Source organism: Schistocerca piceifrons, chromosome 7 (genome assembly GCF_021461385.2).
Source record: "Schistocerca piceifrons isolate TAMUIC-IGC-003096 chromosome 7, iqSchPice1.1, whole genome shotgun sequence".
Classification (NCBI taxonomy): Eukaryota; Metazoa; Arthropoda; class Insecta; order Orthoptera; family Acrididae; genus Schistocerca; species Schistocerca piceifrons.
This window is the reverse complement of record NC_060144.1, coordinates 322,396,691-322,420,106: the sequence shown is the minus strand read 5'-3', so window position 1 is coordinate 322,420,106 and position 23,416 is coordinate 322,396,691. Positions and strand designations below refer to the sequence as shown.

General features: G+C 39.3%; 1 protein-coding gene across 1 annotated transcript in view; it reads right to left on the bottom strand.

The window, feature by feature from the left end:
- Positions 1-23,416, bottom strand: part of LOC124805161 (nucleolar protein 6) — a 137,413-nt gene that overhangs the window by 3,798 nt on the left and 110,199 nt on the right. Inside the window, exons 17-20 of the mRNA XM_047265641.1 lie at positions 15,012-15,265; positions 11,622-11,830; positions 11,309-11,506; positions 3,418-3,519 (exon numbers count right to left, since the gene is read on the bottom strand). Coding sequence (XP_047121597.1) covers positions 3,418-3,519; positions 11,309-11,506; positions 11,622-11,830; positions 15,012-15,265 — 763 coding nt within the window. The remainder of the gene's footprint in view (positions 1-3,417; positions 3,520-11,308; positions 11,507-11,621; positions 11,831-15,011; positions 15,266-23,416) is intronic.

Below are 23,416 nucleotides of genomic sequence, written 5' to 3'. Positions count from 1 at the left end.
AGAGACAACCTCATGAATCCATGGATCTTGCCTGTCAGCAAGGGACTGTTCAAGCTGGTGGAGGCTCTGTAATGGGGTGGGGTGTGTGCAGCTGGACTTATATGGAAGCCATGATAAATCTAGACATTTCTCTGACAGGTGACACTTATGTAAGCACCCTGTCTGATCACCTGCATCCATTCCTGTCCATTTGCATTCCGATGAACTTGGGCAATTCCAGCAGGACAATGTGACACCCAGCACGTCCTGAATTACAACAGAGTGTCTCTAGAAAAACTCTTCTGAGTATAAACACTTCCACTGACCACCAAACTCCCCAGACATGAATATTATTGAGCATAACTCGGATGCTTTGCAACATGCTGTTCAGAAGAGATCTCTACCCCATTGTACTCTTACGGATTTATGGACAACACTGCAAGACTCATGGTGTCAGTTCCCTCCAGCACTACTTCAGACATTGGTCAAGTCCATGCCATCTCATGTTGCGGCACTTCTGCTTGCTTGCTGGGGCCCAGCATGATATTAGGCACGTGTACCAGTTTCTTTTGCTCTTCAGTGTATTTGTTTATGTGGACATTTTGAAGACAACCATCTATATGTATAACGCAAAATTTGTAATGGAGAAACAAACATGATTTGTTCCACTCAAACATGATTTGTTCCACTGTATTTATATTAAATGTGCTGGTTAATTAAGTTACTGTGATGACCCCATTTTAATTTAATGCGTCCATTGGCCATAGACGTGCACTTGAACACGAAATGCTTGTCTTATGTTCATATATGTAATGGGTACATGCAACACTAGTATCTATATTTGTGTCATACTTGTACATTTGTCACTGCCATTCACCGTATAGATGTTAGGTTTAATAAGGGTGCTTAGATGCATCCATATTTAAAACGCAACACGCTCATTGGCTACGGATGTGCGCTTGTACATGAGGCATAACGCTACTGCCACCAAAATTTTCCTGGTGCTGTTGGCTATGTTGACTTCCAGTTATTTTGACTTGGTAAGATGCATGGGTGGATTGTGGCATTCCTTCTGTAAGCATGCATAATGCATGTGTTGCCACTTTGATGTTTTATTATTAAGATCAGACATGGTCAGTGCAGGTATGTTAGTATTCAAATAATTAATTTCTGTTATATTTGAACTTTTTATTGTAAAAGCACTTTATATTCACTGTTCACCAACAACTATGTTCTGCTTTTTGTAGCCTCAGCAGGCTAGGCTTGAAAATGAAGCAGCAAGTTTTGAAACTGTTCGCCTAATATAAATGCTGCAACTGTTGTCAGAATCGTTAATAAATGCTTTAAGGGACTCGAGGAATGTTCTGCTCTGCTGTTTAACATGATGACTGCCACAAGGCTATGGGCACATGCAGCAGAGCCTTACAGCTGATGCCATTGTGCCCAGTGGCGGCCACATGCTCCACTCTGTTTAATACAGCATATAGTGCAATACTGCGCTTTATTATATACTTCTTGGTTGAGTCACCACCTGTGTACACTAAATCAGACACAATATCTTGTTCAACTTTTCTTTTTCTTTTTTTTTTGTTTTGTTGCAACTTTTACCTTCAACTAGGTTATTACGAGGCATGTTTTTTAAGTAAGTACCGTTTTGAAATATAAAAAAGGCGTGCTAAGATAGCTCAATAATTTTATTTTTACATGAAAGCCTATACCTTAATCTACGCACTGACACCATTACAGTCTGATTCTTCCTTGTTTACATTGTGTACTGAGTGTTAAAATGCCTCCGATAATCGTGAGTCCCGGCGACTGTGAAGTATGGGCTGTTATAAGATTTCTTAGTGCTAAAGGAAATTCATTGTGAGATCTGTGCAGTTTACAGAGAAAACATTATGAGTGATGGAAAGGTAAGAAAGTGGGTGAGAGCATTTAAAGATGGCCGCACAAATGTGCATAATGAAGAACAGAGTGGGTGTACTTTGGTCGTTAATGAAAGTTTGGTGCAGGAAGTGGACAATAAGGTGAGAGGAAACAGACGCTTTACGATTTCCTCCCTGCGGGATGACTTTCCTAATGTTTCTCGTAGTGTTTTGTATGGGATTGTGACCAAGCACTAGAATTACCAAAAATTTTGACAGATGTGCACAAAACCAAACATTTAGACAGTGCATTGACTTTCCTTGAGTGCTACCACAACGACGGTGATGATTTCTTAAGCCAAATTATTACAGGCGATGAAACATGGGTGGCCTACGTAACACCAGAATCAAAGCAACAGTTCATGGAAGTTGAGCAAGGGCATCGTTTTGCTGCAAGACAATGCCCGTCCACATGTGGTGAATCAGACCAAAGATCTCATCACATCTTTTCGATGAGAAACACTAGGTCATCCTCCGTACAGCCCGATCTTGCGCCCAGTGACTACCATCTGTTCCTGCACTTGGAGAAACACCTGGGCGGTCAGTGTCTTCAAGACGATGACAAAGTCAAAACAGTGGTGTGGTGATACAATGGTTAACAAGTCAGGCAGCAGATTCCTATGAGGAGGGTATTCAAAAACTGGTACAACGTTATGACAAGTGTCTCAATATTGGCGGAAATTATGTAGAAAAGTAGATTAAGGTACAGGCTTTCATGTAAAAATAAAATTATTGAGATATCTTAGCACATCTTTTTTTTTTATTTCAAAATGGTACTTACTTAAAAAACACGCCTCGTATTACTGATTCTTGGAAAATTTCAACATCACTCTAAATCCACAATAAAAGTGACTGCTGTTTCATATTTTGGTATCAACAGTGACATTTTCCTATCATATAGTACATGCGTAAGAGGTTTTAGTTCAAATGGTTCCCAAACTGTTAACTAGTGGGATGGTACGACTTGGTAAATGTCAAAAAATGAATCGTTTCACCGATGAATTACTAAGGCTGTTGGAAATATCAAATTTTGATGTCCGTGATCTAGCATTATCAGAGTTTTCTGAAGTAGAAGATGAGATTGTGGATACAAATGATAGCAACAGCAGTGACTGTGGTGATGGTGATGGAGTGCAAGAAATCTCTACGACATAGAACTGTGAGAAGCTGCAATTGCAACCAAGGCTAAACTGACAATATCTCACCAACCCAAGATAACATTTATGGGCCCTGTTCATCCACTGTGTATGTTTCATAAAAAGGTTGCAACTGACTGATTGTATTACAAATACGTCATCCAAAGATAGACTGTACCAAACAGAGTGGATCTTGTGTCCACCAGTAGGCACACAGCATCAGGCATGAGGCTCTGGTGTGTCTACCTGTGGCATTGTGGCAGTGAATGTGTCAATGCACATGGAGTAGTGTTCTTTAGCTGGCTTATTTTGGAAAGGACGCTGGTTTATTTAAGAATATCCTGTAAATTTTCATATTTCAAATATTACTGACTTACCTTAAATTCTTTTTGCTCCTTTGCTGTGGGTTTCCATAATACTCCAATTACATCTCCACCATAAGTATCATGAAAGAAGAGGGCATATTCACCATAATTTTGCTGTTGGAATTAAAAATTATTTTCACTTTTTGTAAAATATTATAACAGGATAAAACAATTAAATGTGCTACTCTCATAACAGTTATCATCTGTAAGTTCCTAGTTTCACCAAATATAAAGTAGGAATAAAAATGCAAACATTTGTGTTAACAAGTCTGAAATTACCTCTCCTCTTGGATACATCATTGCTTTACCTTGCATGGTTTGACAATAAGAGGACACCCTCCAATTCACTTACATGATACCCACTTTACTAACAAAATTGTTAAAACAGAAAAGATCTTACATTTTTAATTTGTTTTACATGATGCAGACGTGTTTCACAGCCATACAGCTAAGCCCCAGCCAGACAACTGCACTCTGCAATTCAGTGTTGTCGATTTTTGTACCAAAGCAAATGGGAAGTCCAGGATGGAATAATAGCATTATGGAAAGGACAAAGTGCTACCCACTACATAGAGGAGGCACTGAATCACAGACACGTTGTGCCTGTCTGCAACTCAACACCTCCTCTACATGGTGAGTAGGATTCTATCCTTCCCATATTGTTATCTGAACCAAAAGTGTAACATATGACCATCCAAAAGTTAAAAGTGCTGCCAAGCATTAAAAGTAAAATTACATGAACACTGGCTAATTCTGAGTCACACTGCCATACAATGTATTCTCTCAGTTTTGCGGCATCCTTAGCAGTGCATTTTAGTCACTCATTCAGTGCCACTTATTGAAGTTTGCATCCTGGTGACAATTCTTCAGCACTCATCATTTTTATGTGTGTTGGTTTTCTGATGCTATCTATTTTGAGAGCTTTATCAATACCCCATACTCCGGCTCCACCCCCTTTCTTTCCCTCACAGTTCTCTCCTTCTCTCTCATTAATTAACTACTTAATTAATTCATTTGTTAACCATATTCTACAGATCACATCACGGAGAACTTTCAATGGCATAGTATCGCTGTGAGGAAATGTAATTGATTCCGAAAATAACTTAAGAGTAATCCTATCAAGTCAACACAATGTTTTTAATATTCTGCAAGGAACACCATCAAAGCCAACAGAATTACTAATTTTTAGCAGCATGATGAATCCTGTAATTTGCTTATGCCATCTTCAAATGCGACATGGATGAGGAGCTGATCCAGGTTTGTGACATCAGAACATGGACTTACATGTTGTGCATTTTCAAGTATGAAAGCCAGAATCAGATCAATCCGATATTTGCTTTAGATTGCTTTTACATCGGAAGCCATACTGGATTATGTCTCTTGCAGTTTAAGCCTGTATGTGGTGGGTTTTATATCATAAGTTAAGTGCTATTATTATACCCGCCCATGCATCAGCTATTTCCAGAACAATGCCTACGCCCTACGGGTTTGCCTGCACTTGGCCCACAGGTGTTCCTTCGGCAGAGATTCTTTAAAAATATCACATGAGCATTGTGTGTTGCAGAAATGGTATCATTTACAGACAATATGTTTACACACCAGTTGTTCCAGGTGCCACCAGGGGGGCAGCAGCCACATTCCCGAGCAGCATGCGCACCAACAAACAGCAGCAGTGCCGTCATGAGACCAGTTTCCATACACAGGTCACATGCTTGTCAAACTCCCTTGGATATTCTTCTGCCTGCTTGATATTTAAGGTACAGTATGATCCTCAGCAGGTAGCAGCACTTCATCGCTCACTCAGTTCTGGACTAGGAGCTGGCTGCACCTCACAGTCCGTCAGTCAGAATTTCACTGATACCAGCTCCAAGGTTCATGTCTACACCACTGTGCGCATCATGCTGAGTCGCCACTGTACTGCTTCTCACATCATGCCATCTCTGTGTTGAGCTGTTTCTGCACCATGCTGTCACTGCTTTGAGACGTCTCCACATTGAGCTGTCTCTGTGCCAGACCATCCTCGCATCAAGGCATCATAACAGGACTCACTACACCACACTGTCACCCCAAAACATCGCCCTGCACTGCTCTACAGACACTGTTCTAACATCCATCAAGGACTGCTATATCATCGGACTTGCTTATGTTACTCAGTGAACGCAGACGATCTAAGCTGTTATCCAGAAACATATGTGCTTTTAATAAAGGTATACACAGGTGCAACTATGAAAGTCCTCAGTTGTTGCACACTGTCCTTGCCACCTTGCAAGAACATAAAAGCTCTAAATGAATTCTGTTTAAAAGCACTGGTACATTGAGAAGGAAAGTCTTTCCTTCTCATCCCGTACAGTAAGTCTTCCCAAACCCGCGGTTCTGGGTGACTTTCCCAAAATCTACCCCTTTTCCTAGACCTCTCCAGCCCTTTTCCTTCACTCCTGTTCCTTCCCCTTCAACCTTCTGCCTGAAGAAAGAGCCACTGGCTCTGATAGCTTGCCAGTTACAACTGTCTTTACGTGAGTGTTCTGCTGCTGCCTGGTGAGTAGATTTTTTAACTATCCATTTAAATAATTTTGAAAGTAATGCCTGTTGGTTGTGCATGCAATGTTTGCACAGATGTAATCACTGAATTTGGAGATCATTGATTTGAATGTCTCAGCGTTCCTGCAAGAGCTATTTTATGGGGGCTTAATTTCGTTTGATACAGTATTTTTCTTACAGTCTTGGTTAACGCTGTTCTTTCTTATTGCTTTTTACTCACTTTCCCTCTTTTTTATTATCTGAGTGTATTGCACCTGTTTCACTTTTTAAAAAACAGACTGGATGATTTTGGAGTATTAGAGATGGTAGAAGTCCATTTCCCAAACCTCATTAGTCCTTTTCCTTCATTCCTTTTCCTTCCCCTTCTACTCTTCTGCCAGAAGGAGCCAGTGGCTCTAAAAGCCTGCACTTTTCCTTAATCTTTATATGTGTGTCCTCCTGGTATCGCTTGGTAAGTAGTTTTTTTTAGCTATCAAGTTACATTATATTTTCAAAAATTCTTTATATTCAGTGCTATATTAGACTGTATGACTTTACAGTGCTGGTGGTAATGGAATTTCAGCTCTCAAGTACAGACCTCCCTTTTCATAGCACAAGATGCTTTAATCCCAGGAACTATCCCTTTAGTGGTTTCTGTTCAATTTCACCCATTTTGTTCTCTTCAATTCATTGTGGCTTTCTGTTTCTGTTACCATGTCTTGTTCCAACTTTTCTCCTGTGCTACTTAATTCATGTTTCCCTCTAATGCTCTAATGTGTTTATTTTCCCAATCTATTCTCTTAGTAGCTCTGGTGTATCAACCACCAAACATGTGTGAATTTTAACTAGTACACAGGGTTTCTCAAACCTTTTGGGTCAAATTGAAACAGGCGATAGTGGGTCCTCAACTGATTACATAAAGGTAGGAAACCAATGATTGGAAATGCATATATATTGTGTTATGGACATACAAAGCATACATGTACACTGCATAACAAAAATATAGCCGATAGTAACCATTCAAAGCAGCAACCGCCAGTCTCAATGTATGTATTGAAACAGTGCATGCAGTTCTGCCACACTCTCACAAAGATCCTGGGTGTCTGATGTACACTGGAACGGGCAGCAACAACTTAGTTCATAGCATATGTGTCATGTGACAACCAATGCATCGCACCAGCACATTAAGCTGTGCTGTGTGCATGCCACTATCCCTGATGTCAGTTGTCCATTGCACCAGACAGCTCGTGATGTGTTACTGTGTACAGTGCAAGATGCATAGTCAAAGATGAAATGTTTCTCGTCAGGAGAGTTGGCAGACATGCATTTAATGTAAGGACCAGTAGGATGTAGTGCCCTTAAAGCAGCACGAATGTACAGAAAATGGTAAAGCAGCATGAATAATAGAGAATGATTTCCCAAAAGGTATCATTCTCATTGGAAGAATTTTACTTTCCTGAATACCAACTTACAAGAGATGGGGTCATTCTCGTCACAGGGAACCAGCCAAGGTTCCCGCCAAAGACATGTCTGAACACCAGACTTTGAGGAGATGGTGCTCAATCATGTGGCCAACATCCAGCAATAAGCCCCAGTCAACTTGCTCGTGAAATGTGCACTTTGAAGGACACAGTGTGGAGAGTACTGGTGGAACAGGTACTACACCCCTATCATAACGAATGTGTCCAAGCAATGGGACTAACAGATTTTGAGCACCGTGTTCACTTCTGTCAAATCGATTATCCACTGCAGTGCCGAACTTACTACAGTTTCTATTGTTCATGGATGAGGCTTCATTCACCCACAATCGTATTTTCAACAGCCATGTCTGGAATCAGGACAACCGCCACAGCACCCACATTGGTGGCCACCAGCAATGATTTTCTTGCAACATATGGGGGACATTGTCTAAGATCACCGTAACACAGCCTTATCTGCTGCCTCCCCATCTGACTTGTCTGCATTACCTGGTGTTCCTGCAATATGTACTGCCACAGTTCTTGGAGACTGTAACCCTTGTTGTCCATAAAAAAAATGTGGTTTCAACACAATAGTGCACCAGCCCACTTCAATATTAATGTCTGTGAGCACCCTCATCTTTGGATTGGAACAGGTGGTCCTGTCCTATATTCCAAGGCCAGTGCGGATGCCAGATCTCATGCCTCTGAACTTTTTTCCCCGGGGTCACATCAAGACATTGGTGTATAAACCCCATAGGAATGAATGAAGGTTGCTTGCTAGGATCCAAGTTGCCTGTCTTCTGGTACAACAGAGATCTCTGAGATAGTGTGACAGAACATCTAGTGCACTGGAACTTCATGTGCTGTTGCCATATATGCACTAAGACTGGCAGTTATCTGTCTGAACAATTACTGTTCATGTTGTTGTTATGCAGTGTATGCTGTGTAAGTCCACAATAAATATGTTTCACACCATTGGTTACCTATCTTACATAATTAGTTGTGAACCCACTATCACCTGTTTCAATTTGACCCAAACTGTGTGACACCCCCTGTATAATAAAATGAAACGTGCACTTTTTGGTTTGCATCTGCATTTCTTCAACTTTTCCCTTTCTACATTCCTACAAGAACCTCAAAGCTTAACCTTGCTCATGAGTCTCCTCACATGTAATGATCAGACTTAATATATTTACACATAAATTTTGAAAGAATAAGTTTATTAAAACAATCCTATCGTAAACACCTATGCCTATGAACATCTACAATAGAAATTTTAAAGTGTATGCAATTTTGAAGTGTATGCAAGTTCAGTGTATTATTATACAAGATTTTCCAGTATGCCTACCTCATACGAGGGATGTACCAAAAGTAAGGTTCCAAAGGAGCTACAGCCTCAAGGGAAGGTGCTATGCTAAATATGACAACAGTGCCATGCGCGGACGCGGGATTGAACCGTCGTCCTCCCGAATGCGAGTCCAGTGTCTATCCACTGCGCCACCTCGCTCGGTCATCGGCAGCTGACTGAGGTTCATAGTGAAGAGTGCATGCCCATTCAGCACATCAGCAAATGGTGCAGGGCTTTGCTGAGGGTTGCACAGAAGTTCAAGATGAAGAATGGAATGGAAGACCACCAGTTTCGGATGCAATTGTCCAGAAGATCAACAGTGAGCTGCTCAAAGATCTGAGGGTCACTGTCCGTGAACTTGTTGAACGCATTCCTGAAACGTCTCATGGCACAATTGAAAGAACTTATAACAGAAACGTTGGGTCCTCCGGATTCTGACTGACGGACACAAGGAGCAACGCCTTGACTGTGCCTGCAAGTTTCTTCGACAGTATGACGGGGGAGGCAGCAAGGAGAAGTTGTTGGACTCTATCATCACAGGAGATGAAACGTGGGTGTTTCATTACACCCCCAAAACAAAACAACAATCTCGTCAGTGGCGTTCAAATAAATGCAGTCAGCAGGAAAGGTCATGGCGACTGTATTTTGAGATTGGAAGGGGGTACTCCTCATCAATTTCATGCAACCTGGGATGACTCCAACAGATATTGTGAAACATTGACCATACTCTGGCGAGCAATCCGGAATCGCCGGAAAGGACGACTGACGGAGGGAGTAGTGCTTCTTCACGACAACACTCGACCCCACGTCGCTCGTCAAACACAGGAGCTTTTGAAGAAATCTGGGTGAACTGTTGTGGCCCAGCCCCTGTACAGCCCGGACTTAGCCCGCAGCGATTATCACCTCTTCCCCAAGCTAAAGGAACAATTATGTGGCAAACGTTTCAAGAGCGATGATGAAGTCTGAGCAGGGTTCACACGTTTCCTCAACGGATTGACGGGAGACTTCTTCGACATAGGGATACAAAAGCTGGGGCACCGTCTTCAAAAGTGCATCGAAAAAAATGGAGACTACGTTGAAAAATAGACAAAAGTGTAAGCTTTTCAATGATATATAAATTAATAACAATAAACAATGTTTTCTATTTTTAAAACATATGGGAACCTCACTTTTGCTACAACCCTCGTATTATTATTCTGAGTTATAGTGTGCGCAAAATAAAACTGGTCTGGAAAATATTTAGAATAAGACAGACATGATATTGACCCCTGTTAATGACCATCACAGAAGATGCTGGAAATGACAGTCACTGATATTGATGCAATGCTGTTCTTGACTTGTAGCAGCTCTACCTAATGGATGGCAGCAATAGCATTTTCAATGTTTTGCTGTAACTCTTTCAGTGTGTGAAAATTATTTGAGTACATCTGACCCTTCAATTTGGCTCTCAGGAAAAAAAACTCCAGGGAAAGAGATCAGGCGATCAAGGTAGGCAGGAGATTGCACTGTCTCTGCTCATTGTCCTCTCCTCACGGAATGCCTCGTATACTCGTCACAAGGTTACCAAGGCATTGCATGCTCTTGTTAGACCTTCTTTTGAGTTGATCCACATGCAGATTAATGATCATGAACAGTTTCTGGACATAATGGTCAGCATTTTAACAGTTATGATGTGGAAACTGGGTAATGGGCACCAAACACCAATCTTGAGATTATGCAATGGCTCTTCAAAGTAAAGAGGGGGATCTTCTGATCCATAATGGTGCATGTTCCGTGAGTTCACATACAAGCTAGACCAGGCCTAAACTGAAGAAATGAAAAACTGAGGATCGAAAAGTACTGATGTCAGCTCACTAAAAAACCACCAGCAGAATCCAATACATGAAAATTCAGCTGGATACTTTAAAATTCATGCGCAAAAGTAAATTTGCAAGGATACACATGAAAGTTCTTCTTCATAACGTTTCAACATGATGACCTCTTAATTCACATTTGCACAGGTAAATGGCATTGAGGTTTTGTCGCATTTTTATTGACGCTTTCCTTCATTCGGGAAATTTTTCTGATGTTCTAATTCTTTTCAGATGGTTACAGGTTATATTTGCCAGGTCCATTTCATCCCATTTTGTCACTAAGTTTTCCATTGAAGACTTTGCCAGAGGTTTTGCACAAAGAATCTTGCACACATTTTCCACAAATTGTGATTCGCATAACATGTGACAATGAACACGTGCTGTTCTATCATGAACACCATTTTGTGTTGCATTGGTCACTAAACACATCTTCTCCTCTCACTCACTCAAACATAATGACAAAGCAAAGTACTCTGAATAGAGCATGCAGGAGATGCGCATATGCAGACATATGAAAGTAAGCAATGGTATATCAAATTCACAGTTTCCAGCATTTTCTCTGATGGGCAATTTTCCTGTTCACTGACAAGTGTCAATTCTACATCAGCCTTATAAAAAATTTATGTGCCACTTTTATTTTGCCCGTCTTTTTTAAGTTTATTCTAGTAAGTAATATGGATCACAAATCACTTCCTCCTAAAATTTAGTGAATCATGATTACTTACTCGCAATTCCCTTAAATAGCACTGAACTGGATCAAATCCAACAATGGGGATTTTTTCTGGTTGTTGTGGTTTATATGGTGGAAGTTTTGAAGGTTCCTTGTCAACTTTAGCTTGCAACGATTCACTTCTTCGTGAAATTAATGATGGATGTAAGTATATGACAACATCATAAAAATCTAATGCTGGAGAAAATAGTGCCTGTAATAAATAAATATAAAATAAATAAATAAAAGGAAATTACAAATAAATCTTTTTAAAACAAAATATTGACTCACATTTATTTCATAAGCTTTGTAACAAGCTGATATGTTACCTGGTAATGAAGAGAAAAAGTAGATAATCGCTCTTCTATAACTTTCAGTGCTTCCACTGCAAGGGAAGTGACATGTACAAGTACTGCTAGGGATGGAGCTTCTTTAGTCCATACTGAATGCACAGTGTCACCTGGTGTAGCAATAAAGAGTGGTGGAAGAGACTTGCGAGCATTGTGGAAATGTTTATCAACTGAAGTCACGGTCTCATCTGCAATAATAATAATAGTAATAATAATAATAACAATAAATTAAACACTGCAAAGAGACATGATATACCACACAGCAATGTTAAATAAATACAAAAAAATCATGAGGCCACATTCATAAATGGGAAGTTACTGAATGTGTTGGACAGATAAAGTAACTCTTGTCTGAAACAGAGAGTATTAGTTCTTACAATGATTTTTATAAAACTTAACAGGTTATTCTGAGTAATCAGAAGTGATTTAATCTTCAAAAAGAATTCACTAATAAATATCGGGTGCCACTGTTTTCTTTAAAAGAATAGTCCACGTGTCAACACAGGCCAAAAAATGTTCTTCATGGTGGCCACAAAGAGTAAAGCAATATTTATCAAAGATGGGAAGGGAGTGAAGAAGGGTGGGAAGATTATGGTATACATACACAAAACAAGGAATGTTTGGCTGCACAAACATACAGATATGACAAAAAACTGGATGATCACGTAAATGATTTTCAAAGCCTGCCGGAATGCATGAATCTTGCTTGATCTCAGCTGATATGTGGCATTGCTACGAATACAAACATTAGAATTGCTGTACTGCAATGCCACTCCCCTCTTGCCAGTCAATAAGTGATTCCAGCACCCTTATAAAGCTCATGCTTTCAGTGATGTATTCACCTCGCAATTTTATCGCTAGCCATAACATACCACTGTGTCTTCGTTTAAATTCCACTACATCTTGGTTTCTTTCTTAGTTTGCTTGCAGAATTTGTTAGTTATAATGCTGTCTCCAGTATTCATTTCCTCCATTATTACTGTTGTTATTGTTGTTGTCATCGTACTGACAGCCCCAAGTTGGTTGGCCAGCCTCAGTGGATTCCCCGAGTTGTCCCCAATCTTTTGGCAAATCCTGGTCATAATAAATGGCAACATGATATATGGTCAGGCGATCACTCTTCCTGCTTTCAACTTCACTATTGCTCCTAGGCTGCCTTCATTTGGACTTTGTGGGCCCTTTTCTGGGCTCTAGTGGTTAATAGTTGTGGATGCTTATTCTAATTATCCATATGTGGTCAGCATGGCATCCATCATAATGGACATGACAATTAAAGTGCTCCTCCACATTCTGGCCATTGAAGGACTTTCCCGAACCACTATATCAGCCAATGGTCTCCAACTGATAGTGACAGCTCTTACATCATTTCTGCACCTTCAATACCACAAAAAACCTTTTCAGTCCACCATTTCACCTATCCTCCAATGACAAAGTTGAATGTATGGTACATACATTTAAGCACCAAATATTGAAGCTGTTGGTAACCACCATCACCAAAGCATTGCTCAAGACATTCCTCCATATACAACCACTCCCATAAATGATCACGGCCCAGCAGAGCTCCTCCATGGGAGACAATCTCAAACTCAACTCGATCTCCTGGCCCCACAGCCCTGGGAATCCAGGGCCCAGAAATATTCACTGGGCTCAGCAGCATGAGCATACTCATACATGGCAAACAACACAAGGATACCAGCTTTAGTGGTTACCACTGATGGCTGGTGCCTTACGTCTGATGAGACGTGCCAGAGAGGGGTTTGGAGTACTGGCATACCAGCCAACTCAGTCTGTGCCAACTGGCTGCACTGCTGCTCATGATGCACCCTGACATAAAAAGCTCGCCCTTGCAGAACACCAGCAGTGGTTTCCATGGACACAGGCATGGAGGTGGAGGACTCCACACAGCCTCTGCAACCACAGTCACTGATGCCCACATCGCTGCATCCAAACATGATTCCGAATGCTCCCAATTCCTCATACTAACCAGCAGGCTTAAGTACCAGGGCACCAATTGTGCTCCCAGTTCACCTTCTGAAGCATCATCCAAGGTGCTTCTGGCCCTTTATGCTTGGCAAAATCATTTCAATTGATTAAACATTTTCCAGTCACAAAGTTCTTTAGCTTCTGGAATTTTCCAGAGGGTAGCAAATCCCATAAATATGCCACATTTTTCAACAATTCCTATGGTTCCCAAGTGCCAAACACGACATCCACAGTAATAATTCAGCATGCAAAACTTTTTTTTTAACAATCAACAAATGTAGCAAACCTCTAGAAGAAGCTGTTTTCATGACTAATTTCTTATCTAAACTGTACTATATTCTTTCCTGAACTATGCCTGCAGCATAATCTATTTAATAAACATTTAATCATCCTTCAGTTAATGTTGTGTACTTCCCTTATGTTTATATCTATGGTTATGATTTTGGGGTGTTCTCCACATAGATCATTTTCAACCAAAGTTTAAGTATGTTTGTATTAAGTTACCAATCTGAAAATCAAGGAGAAAACTCCTTATAAATCATCACCAAATAAGGATGAATTTCTGTTGCCAATTAGTGACACACACTATCCACTCAGTTCTGTCATTATTTAACACTCATTTTGGCACTGCTGCTGAAATACACATCTCCACTTCTCCCATCTACCAGTACCTCTCTATCCCCTCTTTGACCCAAACATCTCCCTTCTCCCAGTTGCCATCATCACTTCCTATCCAACGTATTCATTTTCCTGGGCAACCACATGTAAACACTGTCACCCAACTCTGGGGTGTGAATTTTCATTATCGTAATAAAAAAATTAGGTTATAAACAACAATAAAGATTAATGAATGGTTTGCACTCACTGAGCCTGGAGTCACAACTGAGCCAGCAGCATTACAAATAAAATAGCACTTCATTTCAGAGGAAAAAAAAGAATATTTTTATGAATTCCAGTACACTAACCCCTATTCATAATCTGAGTCTGACTGACTAGTTGAACACTTTGTAAACAATCAAATCTTTTCATATAGTCCTGGTTTCTCCACTTTTCTCTTTACACAATTAGGATGGAGCTCAATATTTGTAATCCAGATATTTACTAGTACTGTTAAAATTCTTACATTTTACAACTATGAATGTTTCATTCCATTTTACTGATGAGATCTTCACAGGAAAGAGAATACATATAAACATTTTTTGTGCCACATCCCAAGATGTTTGATTTAAAAAAAACATATATTAAACTCTTACTGTACACAGCGTTTTTAACTCTAGCTGCAGAGAAGTGACAGGTAATCAACTGAATAAAATTACAGAAAATTTTCCATGTAGAGTTAATTTTAATGTACAGTTAATTTTTGTAAGGCAAAAAACTTCAACTTACTGTCGAGTTCATTATTTATGTTGACAATCAATGGCTCCATGTGCCAATCAGTGTATGCAAGTCTATGAAGAAAACGGAAAAAAGCACATTGTGGTTGTTGAGGTGGCTGATACGGCCCAGGAGATGAATACAGTGATGCAACAATTAGTTCTACAGCCATAGCAGGCATATGACTATCATCAAGCATCTGTGAAGATAGCCACCGTTTTGCCAAACACGTTGTTGGTCCATATGATGGATACTCCTGATGCAAACTGCAACAGCAGAATACTGTATAATCTTGGTCCACAAAAACAAATAAAAGAGAAAATGATAATAGTGTTATGTATTCTAGAACATAAAATAAAGTAGAAACTAAGAATACAAGCACAAGTCTGCCCTACAAGGATAAAGATCACTAATGGCATCTTCATGTGATGTGTTTAGTAACAGACTGTCTGTAATCTGCATTTGTTTTCTTTACAAGATACTTATTTTACTATATATCATTACTCCCTGGTATTTGCATGGCAAAAATGGCTTCAACTATGACTAGCCGTGTAGTGAAATGCTACTACACTTTTAATGTCATGACAGTCACAACATAGATTCTCTACACATAAGTTGTCAGTACTCCTCTTAATGCTATCAAATAAAGATCTGGCAGCGAAATTCTGAATTCAAATTCTTGCTAGGACAGGCTAGATGCCAAAAGTGGCAGTGTATTTAAAGTTGTAAACTACTCAACAATATCTAGTGACTTTATTACAGATCCTATTGTAAAATAAACTAGGTAAAGAATAGTGTAAAAGGTGGGTCACATGTGGTAATCAGATGTTACAGTATACCACCTGCATTCATAGCTGTAGTGACAGGGATTCAAGTGAGACTAACTGAATGTTTTATCTGGAAGACACTTCAAGCAGTTAGTTATAGAACCAAAAGTCTTGAACTTCTTGAACCAGTTAATGAAGAGCAGAGTATCGGTGATCATGTTACTGTTGTTGCAGGTGTTCCAAGGAATGTTAAAGGTGAGAAGAATATGTTTGTTACGTAAGAGTAAAAAAAAAAAAAAAAAAAAAAAAAAAAAAAAAAAAAAAAAAAAAATCATAGCAGTCAACATCATATATTTAACTCCAGAGCCGAAAATATAAAGCATAACAAATCACTGCACAAAATGCTTTAGACCAGTAAGAGATGGTACAACCCACAATACTAGAAAAGTTCTGAGAAACAAAAATCTTCATCACAGATTTGGGTTAAAGTCTTGTTGATAAAAGCAGAATGAAGCCAAACTCAGTATGAAGAGGCAATGTGAGAAGTGTTCAATTAACTCAAAAGTAAAATTTTGCTAACCAATCTTGACTAAAAAACTTAGTAATTTTTAACCTTACCTAATACCAGTAAGTGGATTAAAATCATCTATTTGGTCACTCTGTGACCACACTGGCACCAAAATGGAAGATGACAGAAAGAAAGCCGAAATAGCGAATTTTGTCTTCTGAAGACTGTAATTTGGCTTCCTCTTTCAACCATCACACAAATCAATAGATGGCAGTTACTGAATTAAGTGACTGCAGAATAATAAATAAATTAAAATTAACAATAATATAAGGGCACTGATGAGATACGTGTGAGATTCTACACAGGGTACACGAAACACATTGCTCCCCTTCTAACAGTAGCTTATTGTATGTCACTACAGCAATGAATGGTAGCTAATGATTCGATACAATTGCATCTCATTCTTGTTTTTAAGAAAAATCATTCAAGTGATAAACATGATTATAGGCATGTATCGCTGACATAAATCTGTTGCAGAACTATAGAACACATTTTATAGTCTCACATTATGATCTGTATGGAGAACGAAAAAAATCACCTCTTTAAAAATTGACATGGATTCCACAAAAAAAATTGTTGTGAAACTCAGCTCGTCCTGTTTGTGCACAAGATCCAGCGTGCATCAGTCAATGGCATCCCAGTTAATGGCAATGGCATCCCAGTTAATGCGGTGGTCCTTGACTTCTGGAATGCACTTGATACAGCTATATGTTGTCATTTAACAAACAAAGTATGAGTTTACCTTGTATTGAACCAGATTTGTGACTGGATTCAGGACTTATTAGCAGACAGAACTCAACAATCATTCGTAATAGGGCAAAACTGACACGTAAGAAAGTAATTCGGAGAGTACCCCGTGGGACTGTTACTGGGTTGTTACAGTTTATAAAGTATATTCAGAAACTCCATCTGGCTGTCCATGTGGATTACACTGTTGCTTATAAGCAGGCTGTAAGACCAAAAGGCTGCAGTGAAATGCAGTAAGACCTGCAGAGGCTCAGCGATTGGTACGGGGGCTGGCAGTTGACCTTACATATAAATTATTGTAATGCATTGTGGACAAATACGCAGATAAACCCGTCGCTTTTAAACTGCACTTCTGGTGCTAAATCACTGTTTACAGTAAAAACTGTAAAATATCTAACAGCAAGCATCCACAGTGACTTGTATTAGAATGACACAAAATCTAGGTGTGTGTGTGTGTGTGTGTGTGTGTGTGTGTGTGTGTGTGTGTGTGTGAGGGGGGGAGGGGGGGGGGGGGAAGAAAGCCAAAGTTCTTCACTGGGAGAATCTTCAGAAAACGTAATTCACCAATGAAATTAATGGTTTACGTAATACTTGTTTGACCCATTCTGAGTACTGCCTGTCAGTCTTGGATTAACAGAAAAGACATAAAAGGTATAACAAAGGGTAGCATCTTTCATCACGATCTCATTTAGCATGAGTAAGATTATTAAGAAATATCCAGTTGCAGATGCTACAAGACAAGCATCATGGAGAAGTTTACTGTTAAAAGTCTGAGAATGTATGTTCCCAGAAGAGTCAGGCAATATATTACTTCCATCTACACATGTTTCGTGAACTGACCAAATGAAGAAAATCAAGAGAAATGTGAGCTCATATGAAGGCTCATTGAAAGTAGTTTCTCCTGTGCACCATTTGAGGTTGAAACAGGTAAGTGGGGAAATAGTGATACCAGACGAACCCTCTGCCACACACTGAAAGATGGTTGGTTGGTTGGTTTTGGGGAAGGAGACCAAACAGCGAGGTCATCGGTCTCATCGGATTAGGGAAGGACGGGGAAGGAAGTCGGCCGTGCCCTTTGAAAGGAACCATCCCGGCATTTGCCTGGAGCGATTTAGGGAAAGCACGGAAAACCTAAATCAGGATGGACGACTGTAAGATGGCTTGTGAACTATAAGTTTAGGAGGAGATACAGATGTAGATGGGTACACAAAATTAAAAAAAAAAAAAAAGACCCTACTGATTTATGGATACTGTAGTTACCTTCAGAAGTTCTGAGCCACTAGAGCCATACCCACATTTAAAATACATCATCATGAACTTGTAACAACACTAGCCACAGTCTTCTTGTAAAAATAGCAAATAAAGTGAAACACTTTTACACTTTTCAGGGAACTTCATAAAAAATTGTGTAAATTTTGGGAAATTATGTTTCAAGCATATACTTGATTTTTATTATTAACCAACATATTTGATGAAAAATCCAGGATTTAGTTTTTCTCCAATTACTTCTGGTGAATTTTTTGCTATCTGGTTTTCAAATTCATAGAAACATTCGAAAGTGTTTTTTTTTTTTTTTTTTTTTTTTTTTTTTTTTTTTTTTTTTTTTTTTTTTTTTTGTGGTTTTCGGGCGCACAACTTCAGTGGTCATTAGCGCCCTAAGTTTTGATGTGTGCTGCAAAAATTTAGCATAAGTCTGAAAGTAATTATGAGACCTGGACAAATGTTACATACAACCATACATATATATGACATCTGTAACGTCTCTTAGCAAAAGACATATTATGTAATAAAGAGAAAACATTGTGTGTCATGTTTTGTTCTTGTATGGAATTATGAACTGATTTTTTTTTTTTTTTTTTATTTAGATAATATCTGTGTCGGCGAGTACTGAAACCGCCACAGACGATACTTATTAAATATCAAACAAAGATGAGAATATGTGACTAGTATAAATAGTACAGAATGAACATTAATTTCTCTGTCGTCTTCTTGGAGTTACGTGAGTAGGATAGCCTGTGATGTTATATTGTACGCTAGCGTAGCATTCTTTTGTCAAGATTGTGAGAGGCACGCCATTAGACATAGCCTTGGAAAGGTGTGTAATTAATTGATTTGTTTAAATGTTTGGAATGGAGTTACTTATTGAAACCTTGCATTGTGATTTGTAATAAGCTTGCCTGGTATTTTATCCCATCCCTTTAAGACATTTTCAGTTATTTAAATATTATTCGTGGTGCAGAGCTGCGCTACGAACGAACGAGCCGCTGCCGCAGCACATTCAAACTGCATTAAATGAAATCTATCATACCGCAAAGAAGCGGGCAGGTAATAGTGAAGTAAAATTATTTCTTTCAGCTTTCGGAATTGCAGAGCAGAGCAGCAGATTTTATGATGTGTTTTACAGGTTGACGCGGGCTGCTGAATATATATTACTAACAGTGTAAAAAGATAATTTACCTTCATAACATAAAAGAAATCTTGCTGTGCGTAGTTCTGGTCTGGCAAACCTAATAGTAAAAACATCTTTTTTCTCCGAAAATAGTCTCATGTTCTCGTGTTAGTCGTGGTACTTATTGGTGTTTTACTGTTAACAAAAATCCACTGCAAAATTTTGACGTTGAACAATCATTGCGTACTGTAACATCACTATGGATAACAAAGTAATTTTCATTAACCTTTTCAATAACTATAAAGTAAGGAAGATACGTTGAACTTTATAGTGAGTTACAGTAACGAAAAAATGTTCCTTTAATAGAAAGCCACACCCAGAAGAATAAGAACATAATATATTTTGTTTTGTTGAAAATTAATGATCGAAAGAAAGTCACAGCACAGCATCACTAAAAGGTATTTTGGGGCTCTTTTCATAGTAACATATTTAATTTCATATATTAGTTGTTACGCGAGTAATAATAAAACAAAGCAAATAATAATAGTAGCCAGCGAAACATCAAACTGCAGACAAGAAGTATATTTAACCTGCAGTAGCAGTGACACTTCCTATTGCAAGTAGTTGCCTGGGTAGAGGTGGGGACTGGGTAGGGAAGGCCACACGAGTCAAGGCGTGGGTAGCAGGATAAAATGGTTCAAATGGCTCTAAGCACTATGGGACTTAACATCAGAGGTCATAAGTCTCCTAGACTTAGAACTACTTAAACCTAACCAACCTAAGGACATCACACACATCCATGCCCAAGACAGGATTCGAACCTGCGACCGTAACAGCAGCGCGGTTCCGGACTGAAGCGCCTAGAACTGTTCGGTCACAGCGGCCGGCTGGTAGCAGGATAGTGTGGGGCCTTATACTAGTGTTAACAGTTTCCTATTACATGTTTCTGTGTGCAACACCCAATCTTCTATAGGTATGTGAATGTTTTTTCCCTTATTTTAGGGAAAACTATCAATACAATTTTCCAGATTGTTTTTGCCTGGCCAAATGTAAAAACAATAACCACTGCATTAATGTTGGGAATTTGGAGAAATTAAGTTAACTGCACAATTACATGCATAATACCGGTATTAATACAAGCCATTCAAGTGTTAAAATTTATGCCCGATTTCATCTATAAACGAGAAAAAGAGTAAATTTTGAGTCCACTTCGCACATCGCATATTGACAAAATCTTAACTCTTTGCCCTCTGTCACAAAACTTGGACGGTTTCAAAGCTTAACGTGGCATCCTACAAAGTTCGTCATGAAGTTATATGTACATAGATACATAACATCATCATGAAATATAATGTAGGGCACAATACAGAATGGAATTTGCAAGTTAAATTTTAGCTGTGTTGTTAGGTCCTTTTCCAACCCGTGCCTTGAAAACCAGGACGTATTCCGAAAGAAGTGCCAAAGGTTTGTGACAAATATGATTTTATTAAAATTGCTTAGTCTTTTCTTTTAGTTCCAACCTACGAACCACTTAGGAAAACACTGCTGTACATATTCCATAAAAAGCAATATGCCATACACCACTTTATAACATCTCCCTGCAAATCAAAGTTAAAGTTTATTTCTTTTTTTACAAAATAATATTTCAACAACTCCCACGTACTTCACAAAGAGGTGCCACACCTGAAATGGTTTGAAAGAAGTACGTATATTATCCGGAAGACGTACTACCATAGCTGTGTTTACCATTGCCAAATTTTCTTACATTAGGAATATTACTGAAGTTTTATCCCAACCCAACACCTTGTTCAATAACTCAACTATAAACAATACCACACAGTATCCAGAATGAGATTTTCACTCTGCAGCGGAGTGTGCGCTGATATGAAACTTCCTGGCAGATTAAAACTGTGTGCCCGACCGAGACTCGAACTCGGGACCTTTGCCTTTCGCGGGCAAGTGCTCTACCAACTGAGCTACCGAAGCACGACTCACGCCCGGTACTCACAGCTTTACTTCTGCCAGTACCTCGTCTCCTACCTTCCAAACTTTACAGAAGCTCTCCTGCGAAACATGCAGAACTAGCAGTCCTGAAAGAAAGGATATTGCGGAGACACGGCTTAGCCACAGCCTGGGGGATGTTTCCAGAATGAGATTTTCACTCTGCAGCGGAGGTTGCGCTGATATGAAACTTCCTGGCAGATTAAAACTGTGTGCCCGACCGAGTTCGAGTCTCAGATAATACACCAACTTGGACACAGATTGTTGTTGTTGTTGTTGTTGTGGTCTTCAGTCCTGAGACTGGTTTGATGCAGCTCTCCATGCTACTCTATCCTGTGCAAGCTTTTTCATCTCCCAGTACCTAATGCAACCTACATCCTTCTGAATCTGCTTAGTGTATTCATCTCTTGGTCTCCCTCTACGAGTTTTACCCTCCACGCTGCCCTCCAATACTAAATTGGTGATCCCTTGATGCCTCAGAACATGTCCTACCAACCGATCCCTTCTTCTGGTCAAGTTGTGCCACAAACTTCTCTTCTCCCCAATCCTATTCAATACTTCCTCATTAGTTATGTGATCTACCCATCTAATCTTCAGCATTCTTCTGTAGCACCACATTTCGAAAGCTTCTATTCTCTTCTTGTCCAAACTATTTATCATCCATGTTTCACTTCCATACATGGCTACACTCCATACAAATACTTTCAGAAATGACTTCCTGACACTTAAATCAATACTGGATGTTAACAAATTTCTCTTCTTCAGAAACGCTTTCCTTGCCATTGCCAGCCTACATTTTATATCCTCTCTACTTCGACCATCATCAGTTATTTTGCTCCCCAAATAGCAAAACTCCTTTACTACTTTAAGTGCCTCATTTCCTAATCTAATTCCCTCAGCATCACCCGACTTAATTAGACTACATTCCATTATCCTTGTTTTGCTTTTGTTGATGTTCATCTTATATCCTCCTTTCAAGACACTGTCCATTCCATTCAACTGCTCTTCCAAGTCCTTTGCTGTCTCTGACAGAATTACAATGTCATCGGCGAACCTCAAAGTTTTTATTTCTTCTCCATGAATTTTAATACCTACTCCGAATTTTTCTTTTGTTTCCTTTACTGCTTGCTCAATATACAGATTGAACAACATCGGGGAGAGGCTACAACCCTGTCTTACTCCCTTCCCAACCACTGCTTCCCTTTCATGTCCCTCGACTCTTATAACTGCCATCTGGTTTCTGTACAAATTGTAAATAGCCTTTCGCTCCCTGTATTTTACCCCTGCCACCTTTAGAATTTGAAAGAGAGTATTCCAGTCAAAAGCTTTCTCTAAGTCTACAAATGCTAGAAACGTAGGTTTGCCTTTCCTTAATCTTTCTTCTAAGATAAGTCGTAAGGTCAGTATTGCCTCACGTGTTCCGGTGTTTCTACGGAATCCAAACGTACCCACTGTGTTAGGTGGATGTGAAGTCATACAGTGGATGTAGGAAGGGCTCAGCAAAGTAAGGAACTGACCTATTCTGAGAACATGAATTTTGTTGTACTTGACTAAAGTGTTTTATTTAATAAATGAGTTGAGTCTTGGTGACACTTTACCTGGCCTATTTCAATAGCTATTCATGCATTCAAACATATTTATTGCTTTTCACTCATAAAATTTTGAATGAGTACCATAAACTATATGGGCTGGAGAAATAAGAATGGCAGTAAGTTGCACAGAGTCAAGGAAGTGCACCTTCTTGGTAACATTTTGAAACTAGTCTGACTCCGAGTTACATTAAACAACCATATTTATTATTTTAGTCATGTGCCACTTATGCTGGAAATTCCGAGTAGAGCAACTGACAATCAAAATGTTTATGGCAACAAGTCTTTACTAGCTACTGCACTGCAGGAAGCCTTACATGCTCTTTTTTCAAATAATTGAATTACGTTACAGAAAT